Below are 18,586 nucleotides of genomic sequence, written 5' to 3'. Positions count from 1 at the left end.
GCTGGATCTGCAACTTTTGAACTCCTCTTCCTCCTTTTTGTTCACTTCACTTTGGGCTCGTGGTGGCTTTCTCCTGTAGTCATGGTTCAGCCTCTGGAACACTGCAGAAGTCTCTTTCTTGCCAATCACCATAGTGGTCACTACCTATTAACTGCCTGCTATGGATCTGAAATTTTCCTTGGGATACAGGGTGAGCTAGAGCAGAGAGGCCACACTGGAGGTGATTTTAGAGAGGAGGAAAGATGAAGTTGGGAAAATGAGTCAGAGAAGGAGGAAAAGCTAATCCAAGGGGGCATTGTTGAGGTCATTGCTGTATTGTAGTGGGGGGTCCTTTCTACTGAGACCCCTGAGAAAGTACAGAGTGTTGCCCAGAATTGCTCCTCATGTCCAGCACCTCTTTGGGATAAAGGTTGCTCCCTTGGGCCATAGCACAGCCAGGCTTCAGGACTGTGCTCTCTGGAGCCAAGCAAGCTCTTGTTCCCTAAGAGCAGGCCCCGGGGCAGAAAACAGAAAGGACAGGGGTGCAGGGTGTGCACTGCAAAGGGAACTGGCTGGTGGAAGTGGGTTTCTGTGCTGCTTTGGAAGAAGGGCAGGTATTGTCTAGAGAATCTTAGTCTCATATCAACTTTATTAACTTGAGGTTTTAGGTGAGGCTCTGTCAAGAGAAAAAGGATTTTCTAAGTTTGCCGTAGCATTTACAGAACCAAGCACAGAGGACTCAGTGCTTCTTTCTGAAAGACAGAAGGTTCCTTTTCCACTTCTCTTGGCGGTAAGAAGACCTGGCACTTTAGGCTAGAGGAAGAATGTGGTTTGGAGAAAAAGGAAAGGCCCAAATCTGCCCCTTGGGGATCCTAGTCTCAAGCCTTGTGAGGAAGCAGGCCTGGGAGTCAGGAGCAAGCCATGAATGGGACAATATAAGACAGTGCGTCTCCCCTCCACCCTTCCCCTAAAGCCCCACCTGTGGCAGCGGCAACAAAAACTGGTGTACAGAAGAGTCTATGTGCCTGTTCAGAAATCCTGGCCCAGGGTCACCTCAATAAGGTATGGGGAGACAGGAGGTGGCTTGATTTATGAGCCTGAGGCAGCTCCAGGGCTCCCCAAGGTTCACAAGTGATGTATTAGTTTCCTACTGCTGTGGTAACAAATTACCACAAACTTTGTGGCTTAAAACAACACAGATTTATTATTTTACAGTTTTGGAGGTCAAGAGTCTGAAATGAGTTTCACTGGACTAAAGTCAAGGTGTCAAGTGTCAGCAGGAACGTATCCCTTCTGGAAGCTCTGTCGCCTTCCTTTTTCCAGTTTCTAGAGGCTCATGGCCTCATATCATGCCAACCTCTACTGTTATCTTCATATCCCTTTTCTGGCTCTAACCCTCTTGCTGCTCCTCTTATAAGAACACTTGTCATTATATTAGGCTCATAAGAATAACCCGAAATAATCTTTCCATCTCAAGAGCCTTAATCACATATGCAAACACCCTTTTGCCATGTAAGGCAACCTATTAACAGGTTTCTGGGATTAGGAGGTGGACCTCTTTGGGGGCCATTATTCTGACTGCTGCAAGTGGCTAACAGAGGACCCAGAGGTGCCCAGGTGGATGGCATGACATCAAGTAATCAGGGCAGACAGGTAGCAGGGATCTGGGGCATGGCTCAGGCAATGGGCAGCAGGGCTGGGTGCCAGCATGTTGTCACTCTTTCTCAATGAAAGCAGAACAAATGGTCTAAGCATGCCAGCAGCCAGTTTTCCAGAGAGCAGACAATCCAGCCTCTGCACTGACCGAGGGACCCAGAATGTCCCATATGGGTCTGAGGACCCTTTTCTGCCAAAATCATGAAGTCATGGGAGCCAAAGCTCTCTCGAAGATGAAAGAAGGCAGAGAGAGGGACTCTGAGAGGATTGGGGCTTGTCAGGGAGCCCATATATATTATAGAGAAATAAAGAATTGAGGATTTCTTTGCATTTCCAAGTGAAAGTCACTGCATTTGTGCCCTTCCCGACATGCATTATTTACCCAGAACAACCCTGCCAGATGGCATCTCAGAAAAAGTCATTTGGGATTCTGCCTGAAAGAGAGGCTCTGCCTCTGTTTAGGACATTGGTTCCCAAAGGGGCAGCAGATATAACTGAAGGCAGAGTACAGGCAGACACTCTGAGCAGAGTGGTTTGCTGCATTGAAAGAAACATGGACAACGTGGCCAAGAGTTAGTCTTTAACAGCAGAATTAGAGTGCTGACAATGCCCAATTATTTTGCTCATTAAGATGACCGGTCTGAACTGCACTGACCATTCTCCAATTAACTCCTTGGCACTTGGCTATAATAATGATTGAACTAACCTATTCGACTCCCAGCGTAGCTGGATGAGCAAATGCAAGTAAACTGACTCTGCATCATTCTAACACTCTTCCTTCACCATGAATAAGGGATTTACTCACTTTTCACTGCTTCCAGGAGCTTTAGAATTCTATACAAGTAGAAATGGACTTGACAGGCAAAGGCTCTGGCCCAAGAAAAAAGTGCTCAAATTCTGGCTCTGGGGAACTCGGGCCTGTGGCTTACTATGTAAGAGGGAAAAATACTACCATCAGCCCCAGCATCTTGGGTGGAAGAAACCTTCTGGGTATGGTGAGACGTTGTTGGGACCTGACAAGGTATCCCCCATATAGGGAGTCAGCATTCTCTATGGGAGGTGGGGCAGAATGAGAGGTTTTTACAAAGGATCTTAAGAAGATCTAAACATCTTAAACAGAGATGTGATTATTGTGTGGCTTTCTTGTATCAAAATAGTAGGTTTTTATTTTTTATTTTATTTTTTTTGAGTTGGAGTCTCACTCTGTCACCCAGACTGGAGTGCAGTGGCCACTCCCAGCCACCGCAGCCTCGACCTGCTGGGCTCCGGCGATCCTTCCGCCTCAGCTTTCCAGTAGCTGGAACTACAGGCGCACGCTACCACACCAGGCTAATTTTTGATTTATTGTAGAGAAAAGGTCTCGCCAAGGTGCCTAGGTGGGTCTTGAATCCATAGGTTCAGGCAATCCACTCACCTCAGCCTCCCAAGGAGTGGGATTACAGGCTGAGCCACTGAGCCCAGCAACGGTAGGTTTTTAAATCAGTCATCTGAAACCAGTGCCCAGAGGGTAAAGGTGGATTGCAGGATATTTTGTTTGGCCTAATAATGTTTCTTTTTAATGAGAAAATGTTAAAATTGGGCGATTTTACATGGAAGTCTGATTTCGAACTTTTGAACAATTGGAAGTGCAGCACCAGGCCTGGATTCTTATATCGTCTGGAGCTGTGTGATGGCTGAATCTTTATTTTTTATTTCATTTAAATTGCAGCTGAATTTTTAATTCATCCAGTCATGTATCTGGTTTTACCCAGTCAAATGTTTTCACTCTTTCTTGCTGCTTCTCCCCACCACAATTATTAGAGTTTGAGATTCTTGGAGGAGATGCTCCATAGGGTTCACAAGATGGGTATAACCTGGGCAGGACTATGAGATTTTCCCAGGTAGAGTTGTGTCCTTCTCTCTATCCTTGGTGCCTATTACAAGTTCTAACACAGAGAAGACACTGTCCACTGAATGATTCTGACTTTTACATCATGTGCTCATTGCAATTTTTCAGAGATGCACTTTTTTTCCTCATGGGAGCTGGGAACCCCTGTGCTCCTGTTGGTCGATTGAGGCTGTCACTCAAGCTGTATCTTCCCGTAAGTGGAGCATAATATAAAACATCAGCAGGTTTCCCTCCAAGGGCAAATAGGTCCAAAGGGAAGGTCATTAGAATTCATGCCACTGAGTTGACCATATCCAAATGACATTAAAGCCAGGAGGGGTTGCAGATTAGGAAACCCTTCCTGTGTGTGTTGGCAGTTGGACACTCTCCTCTGCTTTCGTCTGCAGACTTGAGGGATTTGCATTAGTGGATCATAAGTAAAAACCCCATCATTATAATTGCTTTTTGTGAGATACCCTGGATCATCAGAGATATCTCCTGGAGCTGCCTGGTTATGGATTTACCTGGTTGTGGCTTTATCTGTCTGTCCATTCATTATGACCACAGCCTGCTGGAGTGTGAGGCAAAGGTGCTGGTCTAATGCCGCTGTGGAATCTGCCCTACTAACCAGACACCACTGTGTAGGAGCCATCCTATACTTCATGCCTGGTTTCAATGTCGTGAGGAACTGGAAGCTGAGATACATCTGTGTGATGCTGGGCTTCCCAGCCTGGCTGTAGAAACAGGAAGTGTAGAGACCTTGGCTGTAACATAGCCCCTGCCACTGAATTCCTTGAATGACCTGGACTGAGTTACATTTGTTTAAACTTGATACATTTGATGAATGTCATACTAGAATTCTTCATATTTGCCCATCCCTAAAATTCTTCGTCGTCTATTGAATAATAGGTACTTCGATTATGGCCCATTCCTTTGGAGGTAAAAAGCCAATTCAGTAATGTAATATTAAAAAACCAATTGGGATTGAATTTCCACCCACTCCTCCACATGTGTGTCCTAATACTTACAAAGTCTTCCTCTTCTGCCTCATGACTGTGCCTGTGCCTGCCAGGCGGAGAGCTTGCATTCCCTGACAATGGCTCCCTGCTCTGCCATCCTACACCATGGAGTGTTCCACATTCTGTTCAGATGTCTCCTCTTAGAGGCTTTCCCAGGCTCTTATCCTCAGGACTTAGGTGCCCCCCATATGGGCTCCCACAGAAACCCCTCCCCATCCAACTCCCACACTTCTGCCCCAGCACCTATTGCATGAGGTTGTAAATTGCCTACTGATGTATCTGTCTGACCTATTATTGAGGAAGCTTCTAGAGAGCAGACTCCTATTTTAGCTGCTGATTCCAGGTACCCAGCACAGAACCTGGCAGAATAAACGGCTGATTAAGAAATAAATGAGTCCCCATCAGCATTAGTACAGAGACTATGATTCTAGAATTCCCAAGGTGGGCAAGGAGTATAAATATACACAATATATTAGAGTGGCTCAAGTTCTTTCTGGCCAAGGCCAGAAGGTTCTGTAGTAGTCCTAGGTCCACTGTTGGTAAATCTAGTAAGATCCTCAAATAAGATATCAAAGTTAAAGAACAACATTTGCAATCCAGAGAGTAAAATGGTAACATTTAAGCATTTTTAAGTAAAATCAAATAAATCAAGATTCATTAATTACCAGGATATTTGAAAAATCTCTGGGTTTTTCTTCTCTTTCTCCCTCCTCCCAACCCTTCCTTGATCTCAACATCCATCCACTGTTATACCAACAACTGCTGGGCATCAATGTTGCTCAGGCCTATAACTTGCACTGAAGAGTAGGAGATAGTAAGACACTGTTCTGCCCCCCAAGGAGCTCAGCACAAAGTGAGCAGAGAGGCAGGATAAATGGATAGATACAGTGCAATAGGTATTGGGATGGAGTTCTGCAGGGAGCCTGGGAGCAGAGGGGAGAGGCAAACCACCCAGGGGGGTGATTCACGATGGATTTCTGGGGGAGGAGACACTATCCGGTATGCACATTCTGGGCATCAAGTGATTTACATCCAAAAAAGCTGGTAAGGTTCTGTTTGCACAGGGAGCTGAATAAAGAGAAAGAAGCATCACAGGTTGGCTGATACGCACCACTGAACTGCTAGCCTGGGTATGGATGAAGTTTCCTATGCCTTACTCAGGCCAGCTCCCTTCAGAGGGAGGGATGACTGCCCAGGTAAGCTGGGGCTCTGATCACAACAGGCAGTCTTTACATTTTTTAAGGTTAATTTCTTCAGTAGAGGAATGTTATGGGCTGAATTGTGTTCCCCCAAAATACATAGTCAGAAACCCTAACCCCTAATATATTTGGAGATAGGGCCTTTAGGAGGTAATTAGGTTGAATGAAGTAAAAAAGGTTAGTCACTAATTCAAGAGGGATGCTTCCTTATAAGGAAAGGACAAGACACCAGAGATTTCTCTGTCCTGTGAAAACACGGTAAGAAGGCCCTTGATACCCAAATGTCTTTGGATTAAGGATTATGACTGCAAGCTGGGAAGAGATCTCCTACCAAAAACTAAACTGGAGGGCACCTTGATCTTGGGCCTCCCAATCTCCTTAAACTGTGAGAAAATAAATTTTGATTATTTAAGCCACCCAGCCTGTGGTATTTTGTTATGGCAGCCTGAGCAGACTAAGACAAGGAAAAACAGAGCCTGAGCAAAGTGAAGATTTGGCAATTGTATAGTGTTTCATCAAGATGATGAACATTTTGCATTTTGGTGATAACACTGATTGCTACATTTTTTTAAAAAGCACACAGTTAAATTTAGAAATGTAAACTTTAAAAATGTTAAATCAGCAAACACACCAAAGCAGCAGCATGGCATCATGGAAAAGGGCAGGTCCTGGCCATGGTTTGCGGTTTGCTATGTGACCTTGGGCGAGTTACTGGATCTCAGTCTCCTGTGTCATTACCTGCTGGGAAGGACCAGGGCAGATAGGAGCTCCCACACACATGAGCCTGGCACAGCACAGGCATCGATGAATGGTAGACAATGGAATCGGGATAGTTTGGACAGTGTTCAGCGAGTCTCAGCCCCTCCTTACATTCAGGACTTTGGGAACAGATGTTAGAATTGCTAGATTCACTATATCTTTATCTGGAGAACCAGAATTCCTTCTTCACCTATTTTTACTTTTCAACCCTATGACTTCATTTGCCTGCACCAGTGCTTCTGAATCCCATCTTAGAAAATGCCGCAGGGTATCTATAATTATCCCGACCAGTATAGCAATGTTCCTATTTTAAAAACACTCACAATATGGAATTTATTTTAATTCACTTCAATTTGTATTATATATTTTAAAACATCCCATAAAAGCCATATGGCACTTTAGGACATAGCTGAGAGGTTGCTGAGAAATAAAATAAACAATGTCAAGATTTCACAATTCCTGTAAGATCCAGAATTCCTTACTCAGAGGAACATATACTAATCAAGATGTCATCTTTTTAGAATCCTGGGATCTAGCAATTTCGGTTTTATCAGGAGTGGATTAGGCAGTTGCACCCAGGCTCATCCAAATATCTTTCCCACCTGCATGGCATCCTTCTTGTCCCATTGCCTAGAGTTCCACCATTCATAGAGTTAATGAACCTTTGTTTTCAAGAACATATGTATGTACTTCTGTGGGGGTGAAAGACAGCAGCACTAATTCCCATCTCAGTATGAATTAGTTCCTCCTGGAATGTTTACCAGTGATACTGTGAAATCAGTGTCCTGGAGGCCTGGGGACTTGGGTGGGTTAGGGAGAGGTTGGAGGTAGAGACAGAGTGACAAGAAGGGAGAAGGGAAAGGGTTATGATTCGATCATCACTCAGCAAGGCGAGGTGGGTAGCACACACAGTGGGCTTTGGAGGAAGAAAAGAAGATTGATGGTCCCAGAAGTACTTGGCTCAGAATATGGAAGGGGCAGGATGGAGCTGGAGATCATCATCCTAAGTGAACGGACTCAGAAACAGAAAGATCAAACACTGCTTGTTCTTACTCACATGTGGGAGCGAAACAGTCACAAAGATGGAAATAACAGACACTGGGGACATCAATAACAGGGAAGGTGGAAAGGGAATTTAGGGTTCCAAAACTACCGATGGAGTACTATGTTCACTATTTGGGGAATACATGCTTATCATAAACATGCATGTGTACCTCCTGAATCTAAAAAACAAAACAAAACAAAAATATGAGGTGCTGGGTCCCCAGGCAGGAAGAGTCACATCATTTCATCTGTTTCATCAAGCGGCATTCCCTCCTCACTTCTCTGACTGCTGGCATTCTTCCTCTTAGTCACTTAAAACCCTTTAAAAAAACTCAGTCCCTGGACCCTTTCAAATGGACGTGAAAGCCGACTCTAGGCTTGCTGCACAGATACTTCTTGGTGGCACAGTCACTCAAAGAAGTGAGTGCTACGTCTACCATCTCAATGCTGCTCAGGTCTCAGAAACAGACACTTCAAAGCTTTGGCTTCACATTAGACACTTGCTTTGTCATTGACAAGTATGACGCAGTGGCCCTGGTGATCAAAAGTCACGAGGCTCTGGAGTGAGTCATAAAATTTTCCACTTCAAAAGAGAGCATGCACTGCCCATGGTGCTCCATGTCACCATTGATTTCCAAGTCCTCAGGTCCCTGTTCTCAACCTCTTGTCACCCAAAGGAGGTAGTAAAGCACCAAAGGGAGACACAGAGCATTTATGATATAAAAATGTACTCACAAAGATCATCACGGCCCAAGGATCAGGAGAACCAACCTCTAGGAGTTCAACGCACCGCAAATGGACATGCCACACATGGTAGGTTCACTGACCCTGCAGCATCTCAGCTGGGAGGTGTGGCCCTCCCTCCCCACCTCTGATTGGCTGTAAGGAGGCAGTTTTTATCCTGAATGTAAGATGCTTTGTGTCTCCCTGAGCTGAGTTCTCTAAAACCAGAACCTTGAGGTGCCTCCCCTCTGCCATCAGCACTGGATCCAACCAGTCATCCCTGCTGAGCAGGGGCAGGTGTGAAGCGAGCACCATACCTGGTCCAGCTTCCAGTGGAACTCTGCAGGGCGAAAGGTGTCAGCTTGATCGAAGTCCTTCCGCAAGAGGAAGACGAGACGGCAGTTGTGCACATACAGGGCATAGTGGTGCCGGTTCATTTCTGGAAAGCAGAAAAAGGATTTGGAGAGTGAAAGAATCCCTGTGTCAATCTCTGTCCAAGAAGTCTACCTCACTTAGCAAAGTTCGAAGGACAAAGGAATGGGCATGCCAGTCTTCTCATTTACAACTGGTTCTGATGCAAGTTCTAGAACACACACAGGAAAGCTCACTGGAACAAAAAAGGAAGACTCAGGAAAACTTGCAGTGAAACTCCTGCTGAGAAGCCATCAGGGCTTTAAATACCAACCTAAGTTGTACTCAGATACGGCATCAGACCCAGTGTAAAAATTTCTCAGGTTATAAATGTTTCAGGGAGGGTTTAGGGAACTCTCTGCCAATCACAGCACCTGCTCTGGCCTCCTTTAACAGAGAGGTTTCTCCTAAAGTTCTGGGATTTTACTTTATTTCTTCAGACTTGACAACAGTGACCAAAAAGCACGTCTCCTTTTTCTTCCTAACCTGTGTTAAGAGAAGCTGCCTCCCGAGTCTGCAGGTTTGACACCAGCCCTGACAACTTGGCGAGACCTTGTCTCCACAATAAATCAAAAATTAGCCAGGCATGGTAGCGAATGCCTGTAGTTCCAGCTCCTTGGAAGGCTGAGGCGAAAGGATCGCTGGAGTCCAGCAGGTCAATGCTGGGATGGCCACGAGTGTGCCACTGCACTCCAGCCTGGGCAAGAGAGTGAGACTCCAACCCCCCAAAAAAAAAAAATAGAGAAGCTGTCTCATTTTGATCTGGGAGGAGGCGATAGACTGATTTTCCAACATCTTTCTGTGACTCTTCAAAGCAATAAATTTGCACCCACTCCCCATACACAATAAATGAACCTTTTTCTCTCCCAATATAAAAACTTCCTTAGGAAAGTTATAATAATTTCCTGCTTAGGAAATCTCATGTCATGGATCCCAGCCATGATGCCCGTACCCATAAGATACTACCAATTGGCCAACACTTAGATAACTCAAGTTTTACTTCATTATAGAACACACAGAAATCTACCAGGAGACACATACTCCATAAATGTTGAATGAATGAGTAGGTGAACTTGTGTAGTAGAAAGAGGATGAGCCCTACATTCAGACAGACTCTGGGTAGAGCTCTGGGTGGAGCATTGGATGATGTAGGGAAGGTCATTTAGCTTCTTAGAAACTCAGTTTCCTTAATTGTGTCATGACAGGGATGCCGGATTTTCCTGATGTCTCATAAGAATAGGGGACTGTGGTTTATTCCTGTATATTTTGTATGAACCTCCCTTCTGAAGTTTCAAGGAGGGGAGGAATCAACACCAATTCCTCCTCTAGGATGGGTCCTGACTGCTCCTGGTCAGGCAGGCTTATGGAAATCCCCCTGCCACAGAGACTGGATCAGGATGCATGCCCAAGTTCAGCAGTGCGGCCATCCTCCTAGCCTCAGGGTTTATTTCTGGAACTGGTGAGTGACTTAGTTCAGGCCAGTGATACGAGTGCTTTTTGGAGCAGTTCTGGGAAAGATCCTATTTTCTCTTTTAGCAGAAAACAAATAGAAGAGATACCCTCTTTCCCTCTGGAAGTTGTACTATATCACCGGGCAGCTGCAGCCATGTTTGCTAACATAAAATGGAGACACTTATGGGCACAGGTCTGAGAAATTGCAGAGAAAAAAGCCAGGCCTTGGGTACACTTTACCTGGATGATGAATTCATAAGCCATCACGGCTCTGGACGTTTTCACTTTTAAGAAACCCACATTCTGTTCATTAGTTTGATTTCTTTTGATACCAGTCTGAGCAGGACTGAGCAGGACTTCCCACTCCTTGTAGCTGGAAGCATCTTAATTGATACCATGAGGAAATGTGTGGAAAGCATCTGCCCAGCACAGATGCTTAATAACCGTTACTTATTATAAGGACTATTACACTGCTTCGTGACCACGGCAATCACAACAAAGTAGTGTCAGATGCTGATTTCTCGAAAACCTTGCCATTCTTGAGAATGGAACCAAAAAATGGCAGGAAGGGGCCAAGTGTAGTGGGGCTTGTGCGACCAACATCTGGGTGACCATTCTTAGCTACTAGATTGGCAAAGCACCCCAGCCTGTTTATGGGGGATTTTACTGAACATTTCTTGTGCCCCTCAAAGCTGTGAAGCTGATTTTCTGTGGTTTTAAAAATAGCCACCTAGAAATAAAGAATTTTTGCCTCTAGTTTTATTCAGAGTCAGGGGAGGTTGGGGATGATGGGGAGGCAGAACAAGAGGAATAAAAGGGCAGACCCAGTCAGGCACGGTGGCTCACGCTTACAATCCCAGCACTTTGGGAGGCCAAGGTGAGAGGATTATCTGAGCCCACGGGTTCAAGACCAGATGGGCTACTTGGCGAGAACTCATCTCTACAATAAATCACAAAAATTAGCCAGGCATGGAGGCGCGTGCCTGTAGTTCCAGCTACTTGGAAGGCTGAGGCGGAAGGGTCACCTGAGCCCAGCAGATCGAGTTTGTGGTGACTGTAAACGTGCCACTGCACTCCAGCCTGGGCGACAGAGTGAGACTCCAACTCAAAAAAAAAAAAAAAAAGGTAAATATCACTCTGCCAGTATCTTCCAGCCTAGGAGATTCCTCCCTCCCTCTGTCAGTGCATCGTCCTGCCTAGGAGATTTCTCCCTTTCTCTGCTCCAGTTCCTCTGGATTCCTGCAGTCAACACATGCCAGGGTTCCTGGTTGATGCCTTGCATTGGTGATGTGATTGGCTCAGGAATCAAACTGATTTCTTTTCCTGTCCTTAGGAGATCTTCGTTGAAGCTTTCTTCCCTTCTCTTTGTCCACACCTCTAGATCTTAAGCCTTCTGGTCACTTTTGGATATTAGAACACTCTTGAAGGGTTCAATCCAAATCAAACATCCGTTTCCTATTCAGTTAGAGTCTATCATACTCAGTGATCTATCACAGAAATAGAAAACTGAATTCCACATGTTCTCACTCATAAGCAGACCTTGAACATTTACCATAATACTATAAGAAAGGATTGGCAGTAGTGGGAAACTGCCAGGGGAGGAGGGTAGGATTGGCAGTAGTGGGAAACTACCAGGGGAGGGGGGGTTGGAATTGGCAGTAGTGGGAAACTGCTGGGGGAGGGAGGGCACACCTCATCAACAAGTGTACCTGCATAATGAACATCTGTATACCTAACTGAACTGTAACCCACATCTTTAAAATACAAAATTAAAGAAAAAAAGATAAACCCCTCTCCTCCACTTGGTCTTGACCTAGGTCTTGGCAACCAACAATAGGGAAAAGGTGGGGTAAGGGCTTTCAACCTCATTCCACATCCTAACCCCCAAGCTCCTTGTAACTGCGATTCATGGTCACAGGTTGGGGAAGGCAGATGAGAGAAAAAGAAGTATGAACCATATTTAAAAAGCTGGTGGAGTTTGTCACTTTCTCCTGAATGTTGAAAGTCCTCTACGATGCCAGCAGGATTCTACATATGAACTCCTTCATGGGTGCATGGACTGGTTTTCAAAGAGGCTCTGCAGAGGTCTCCACATTGCCACCCTCACCCCCCACCGCGTAAGAATGGGCTTGCTATAAATCTTTACATAAGAATTAGTATGGTAAGTGACAAAGTCCCTTTCTGGGTGGCTAGGACACTTGTGCTCACTCCAGCCCCACTTTTTTTGGCCCTTACCTCTCCACTCCTGGTGTGCAAGATGCTCTTTCCGGTCACCTTTCATGATTCCTCCTCAGTTTCTGCCCTCTCTCAATAAACCTCTGCTACACACATGCATCTGCTACTGCTACCTCTTCTTGGCATGCATTCCTCCGACTCTAGCTTTGCACATTTCTGGATGCCCACTTGACCCACAAGAACAAGAACATTTGTTCTGCCAAATGGTAGCAGGAAACCCACTCCCCCTATTGTCCCTCGCTCCTCGTCCTACCTCTGAGGCTGCCCCATCAGCCTCTTGCCTTCAGACACTCTGAGCAAGAGTCAGACCCCAGCCTGCATGTACCCTAAGCTCCTGGGGACATGAGTCAGACTTTCCCAAGACGTTACTGGGCTCTGCTCCAGTACCAGCCCGGAGCAGACCTAAGTGTCTCCCAACCAACTAACAGCAGAGAATGAGGTTCTCTCCTCCTCTCTACAGCAGACAACTTTGCTCCTTCTGAGTGGTTGTCCGGGCACCTCTGGAAGTGTGAGTACCCACTTCCCTTTCCCAGCAGGCAGGGAGACTACCCTAGCGCTCTCTATCAGGCTGACATCTCTGCCTTTCTCACCCAGTGATTGTGGGAGCAGGTTGGCTCCTCTCTCTCAGAAAACCCCGGCTAGCACAGTACATGGCCACTTGTCCTTCATTGTTCTCAGTTGAAATTCAGAGATTGAAGAAAGGCTGCATGACAGGAGGGGGGTGGTCCCTGAAGGAGGAACAGATGTGTGTGTACGAGGGAATTACTGAGAGAGGGCAGAGACTGAGGAGGAATCATGAAGGGCAACTGGAAAGTGTTGCTCTGTTGGGGACTGGAGATGTAAGGACCAACAAAGGTGGGCTCCGAGAAGATGCAAGTGCCTCCTGCATTTCCCCGTAGTGGAAACACTGCTATTTGTTCATCTAACCCTGTCCTTTGATCCTAGACACACATCTAAACTCATTTCATAGCCTCCCCCAATGGGCAGCTGGAGCCCTATGACCAAGTTCTGACAAAAGGAATGTGATTAGAAGTGAAGCATGCCACTTTCTGTCCTGGCCAATAAAACCCTCTGCGTTCACCTTTCTTCTTTCTGACGGTTGAACGCAGGATCCTTGGTCTCTGAATGTCTGGGCAAAGCAGAGCGTCCCCACACTCCAGACCCACCCAGGGTTACTGGACAATGACATGAGGGAAACCATGATGAAAAAGCATTAGCCATGTTATCCATTGAGATTTTCTTGTTAATGGTTATAGTGGTCTCTGTCTCTGTCTCTATCTTTGTCTCTGTCTCTATTTCTGTCTCTCTCTCTTCTGGAATTAGCCTTCACTGACTAATCAGTTCTGTCTGTTACCCAACTGTTTATAAATTACTTCATAATGATTAGCATTAGTAAGTTTTACTTAGTGTACCAGACAGAAATTAGTGCCATCTTCATAAGGGGTAATTTGACAATTTCCTAACATTTATATTCTTTGAGTATGTAATTCAATTTCTGGTCAGAAGATAATCAGAAATGTCTAAAAGTTATATACCAGAATGCTCATTATAGCATTGTCTTATTTGCATTTAAAAGCAGAAAATCTACATATCTAACAAAAGGGAGCCAGTTAAATGAAGTATGATAAATCCACATGGTAGAATTTTAAACTGTCACATAATTAATATTTTGAAGATATTTATCACATGGAGAAATGACCTGGATATAATGCTATGTAAAAGAAACTGATAAGATAATAGTATTGCAGATATTATAAAAATAGATAGAAAATTATAAGGATATTCTACATATACACAGAAGTAAAAATAACATTATAATGAAATGTCCTAAATGCTGTTAGAAAATGACCCCTAAGTGTCAGGATTTTAGATGACTTGTGTATTCTCTTTTATACTGTTCTGTGTTTTTCATGTTTCAGCTATAAACATATGTTGCTTTTATAACTTGAAAATATGTTTTTCTTATATAAAAAAGCCTGAATCAAGTTTTAATTAATTTCCTGATTTTTTAAAAAATTAAGATGAGGTATTTATAGATTTTTTAAAAAAACTTAGAGTAGTTAGAAAAAAATAATCTCACCTTCTCTGTGCCAATCTTGAGCTAATTATAAAGTGTTGCTTCAGACAAGGCAACCAGGCTCTGCTGGTTTGGGGGTGCTGAATGTCTGTTTGGGGGATACCACGATGACAATGAAATGGAGTGCTCACCCATGGCTGTCAATAGGTTCCCCTGAGATTTATGAAGTTGGGCTGGGCCCTGCCATCTACATATTTTTACAGTTGCACTCATTTACTCAACAAGAGCCACTGGTGCAATAACATGGGCTTGGGACACGGGATCAGAGGACGTAGGTCCAATCCTGTTTTTCTTGGTAATCAGGTGTGTTATTCTGTGCCAGTCAACCAAACTTTCACACTCCAATTTACTCCTCTGTTAGCAGGAATGTTTATATCTGTCTGACTTGCTCTCAGGAGTACCTAATACAGCTCAAGAAAGGACTCTGTGTGTGTGTGTGTGTGTGTGTGTGTGTGTGTGTGTGTGTGTATGTGTGTGTGGCCACTGACTGCACTTCACGCTGCTTTGCATTCGTCTGCACATTCTGAAGTTGTGGTCTCATTGCAATGCTGGCTCAAACCTCAGCGCCACCTCATGCAGATCTGAAGGTCCTTCCTGCACAAAGGTCCCAGAGAAAAACCTGCCATCGGCACTAACTGCTACATAGACTTGCCTATGAACAAGGGAACGCTAGGCAACTCTGTTTCCGTTTCTACCTCCAGAAAATACATTAACATTTAATGTAAAGATCAATTGAAACAGGGAATGTGGGGGGTTCTTATTCTGCAGGAAATGCAGAATAAAACCAGAAGTAATAATGATCATTATATTAACATCAGGTAAGTTAATGGAGCGTTGATTATTTGCCTGGTGCTTCTATGTAATTTCACACTTTATTTCATGTTGATTTTCCTCATTTTATATATGGGCAAACAGAGTCTCAGACAGATTAGCAACTCATCAAAGTTCACACCTTAAGACTTGGTCAAGCTGAGAGACGAATCTTGACTGTTCCCACAGGAGGCAGAGCTATCTCCTTTTTCTTTCTTTCTTTCTTTCTTTCTCTCTCTCTCTCTCTCTCTCTTTCTCTCTCTCTCTCTCTCTCTCTCTCTCTCTCTCCCCCTTCCTTCTTTCCTTCCTTCCTTCCTTCCTTCTTTTTTTATTTTTACCATTATATCTGCTGTGGTTATTTACTTGGGGATATTTTAACAATATTGTTATTTGAAGTGGGAAATTGTGGAATGACAATGAAAGACAGAGGTTGTAAAATTTGCATAAGGTCTGAGTGGTGTGTGTGTGTGTGTGTGTGTGTGTGTGTGTGTGTGTGTACGCATCCTGCATGTACAACAAGAGCATAGGATTTGGCTTTATTTGGATCTAAACTGACATTCCAATTCTGATACTTACTGGCTGTGTAACTACTTGTGACAAGCAGCTTAACCTCTGAGAGATGTTTTCTTATCCTTAAGATGGGAAACACAATAATGCTTTTATAAAATAATCTGCAGAGATGTGAGAAATGGTTTGGAACAGTAATTGCTAGCACAGATCAGACTTCCCATGTGCTGGGCACTGCTGTAAGCACTTCATGTAAACCAAGTCATTTAATCCTCATGAACCCTATGAGGTAGATAATACTACAATGCCCATTTTATAGACAGGGAAAGTGAGACACCAAGAGGTTAAACAACTGCCTGAGGTCACATACTGAATAAGTGTTGGAGCGCTTTTAACCATCGGCTGTGGACTGCCTTGCGCAGGCTCAGCAAGATGACAATGCATAACCGAGGCTAGCAGTCATTGTGACATATAGCAGTGAGTTTCAAATGGCTAGTTTAAATTAGCAGGACCTTATTCAAAAGGAAACCATTGGAACTCTTTTTTTTTTTTTTTTTGAGTTGGAGTCTCACTCTGCAGCCCAGACTGGAGTGCAGTGGCCGCTCCCGGCCACCATAGCCTCGACCTGCTGGGCTCTAGCGATCCTTCCGCCTCAGCCTTCCAAGTAGCTGGAACTACAGGCGTGCACTACCACGCCTGGCTAATTTTTTATTTATTGTAGAGATGAGGTCTCACCAAGTTGCCCAGGTGGGTCTCGAACCCGTGGGCTCAGGCAATCCACTCACCTCAGCCTCCCAAAGTGCAGGATTACAGGCTGAGCCACCAAGCCCGGTGACCACCGGAACTCTTACTGTACATAATACAGCAAAGGGGAAGCTTCTTTGCTTGAAGTAAGGATGATGATTCCTCCCCAACCCTCACCTCTTTTACAGAAGCCCTAAGGTACCTCTTTGAGGATTTCAGCTTGAAAACCACTCATTCCAGTTTGTATGCTCTTTGAGTTCATACCTCTACTTTCCCCCCATTCCTGTTCCTGATCTACTCTGGGTCCAGCAGATCAGCTGGGAGTGAAGGGAGGTGGGGGGTGGGAGACTGAGCTAAACACTCACCCGTTTTGTCTGAGTTGCAGAGGATGGTTTCCTTCTCGGCTCTCACGCCGGGGCTGGGCCCGTGTTTCATCCACATGGTGATGGTAAACTGGTCCGTCAGGTTCTTGGGCACAATCCCATCCGGGATCTTAGCACCCTGCCTGCCGTCAAACCTGAAGATCATCTCGCTGCTGTCTACCAGCAGGCCTGCAGTCCAGTTGGTGGAAGCACTGGGGGATGGCAAGAGGTCAATGATGCCAGAGGAGGCTCCTGCAGGGGACGGGGATGAAAAGAAGGACAAGAAGTCATTCCTCATGGGGTGGGTGTCCTCACCTTCTGTTTTCTGCTACTGGACAGGATGAACTACTCGGCGTACATACTCTGTGCCTAGCCCGGAGCTGGGTGACTTGGGAAAAGAAGTGCCAGTTGTCATCTCAGTCCCTGAGTTGCTTATGGTCTACTCGGGCAGGCCTCAGGAACTTACAGACAAAAATGTTGCGTGTGGCAAAACAGGATGTCAGAAAGAAGAGTTGGAGGAACTGAGAGAGTTGGGAGACCCCAGGGGCTTTTATGAGCAGGTTCTTGGAGACCAGGGTTTGATTCAGGGGGATGGATATATTTCTGCACCCATCCATCCATTAACCTACCAGACACCTACTGACACCAACCATGGCCAAGCTAGGTGCTGGCTACACGAAGGTGAATCAGAAACAGCCCCTGACCTAGAGAGACCATTTGTCAACAGTTGACCAAATGCAATCAGGACTGTGACTTGGGAAAGTTCTAGATCCTGATCCCGTGAGAAGGGGTATGAGCCACTTTGTCCTCATCACACATTCTTACAACCATTTGCTGAAGCCAAATGGTGCAGTGGTTGAGGACACGGGTTCTGAAGTCAGCAAAACGTGAATGTGACATCCGGCAGCATGACTTGCTGGCTTAATGACTGTGAGCAAGTCACTTAGCCTTTGACCCTTTATTTCTTCCTCCCAGGACATTGTGAGGACTCAATGAGATAATGCCCTAGAGGTTGCAGCAGCATGTGCACCACAGGGTGCAGGTTCCCTCAGTGTTAGCTAAAACGTTACCAACATTATCACAGTTTCTACTACTACTATTATTCCAGGCCAAGGCACAAGGACTTAACCTGAAGTAGTGGGAATGCCACAGGCAGGTTTGTGCTTTAGGAGAATCACACCCACAGGTTTGTGGAAGGCTGGGCTAAGGTGAGAAGGAGCAGCTAGCCGACAGAAAACTGCCCCACTGGGAGGCTCTTTGGGCCTCTGCTGACTCTCCATAGAGGCTCAAATGCAGAGTTCATTACATCCTCTTGTTCCATACAGGAGCAGGGCTCAGTCACTTGAGGAAGAAGGCAAGCCTGGAGCTTCCTGTTATTTTCAAGTAGTAAGAGTCAGGGAGTCTAAAGCGTGTCCTGTGCTGGAGGCCGAGTGTGTGTGAACTCTCTTAGTGTGGTGCTGTCCAGTCAGCCACGGGTTTAGTGACAAAAGTTATGTGTATTACCTGCCATTTCCCAGGAACTCTGGATTTTTGACTTTTGTACATCAGAGCTTCATCTCACCTTGGGTTGGGCTCCAAAGTCAGCCACCACAAAAATATTCCCCCAATTAAAATGACCTTTAAAAATCCCTCAAGGAGATGCATACTGGAAACGAGCTTATATCTTTGAAAATGTTCAACCCAGCCAACTTTGCAACAGACCATCAGGTCTCTACCCATTGGCTGGCAACTGAAGGTCATGC

At 45.2% G+C, this 18,586-nt stretch overlaps 1 protein-coding gene across 1 annotated transcript in view; it reads right to left on the bottom strand.

Moving 5' to 3' along the window:
* CLSTN2 (calsyntenin 2) overlaps positions 1–18,586 on the bottom strand; it is a 418,317-nt gene that overhangs the window by 75,986 nt on the left and 323,745 nt on the right. The window contains exons 7-8 of the mRNA XM_021712857.1: positions 16,848–17,096; positions 8,564–8,685 (exon numbers count right to left, since the gene is read on the bottom strand). Of these exons, the coding sequence (XP_021568532.1) occupies positions 8,564–8,685; positions 16,848–17,096 (371 nt within the window). The remainder of the gene's footprint in view (positions 1–8,563; positions 8,686–16,847; positions 17,097–18,586) is intronic.

The sequence above is a fragment of the Carlito syrichta genome, unplaced genomic scaffold, assembly GCF_000164805.1.
Source record: "Carlito syrichta isolate Samal-C Ts95f unplaced genomic scaffold, Tarsius_syrichta-2.0.1 Scaffold91100, whole genome shotgun sequence".
Lineage (NCBI taxonomy): Eukaryota > Metazoa > Chordata > Mammalia > Primates > Tarsiidae > Carlito > Carlito syrichta.
Note: the sequence above shows the minus strand (reverse complement) of the source record. Positions and strands in the feature narration are given on the sequence as shown.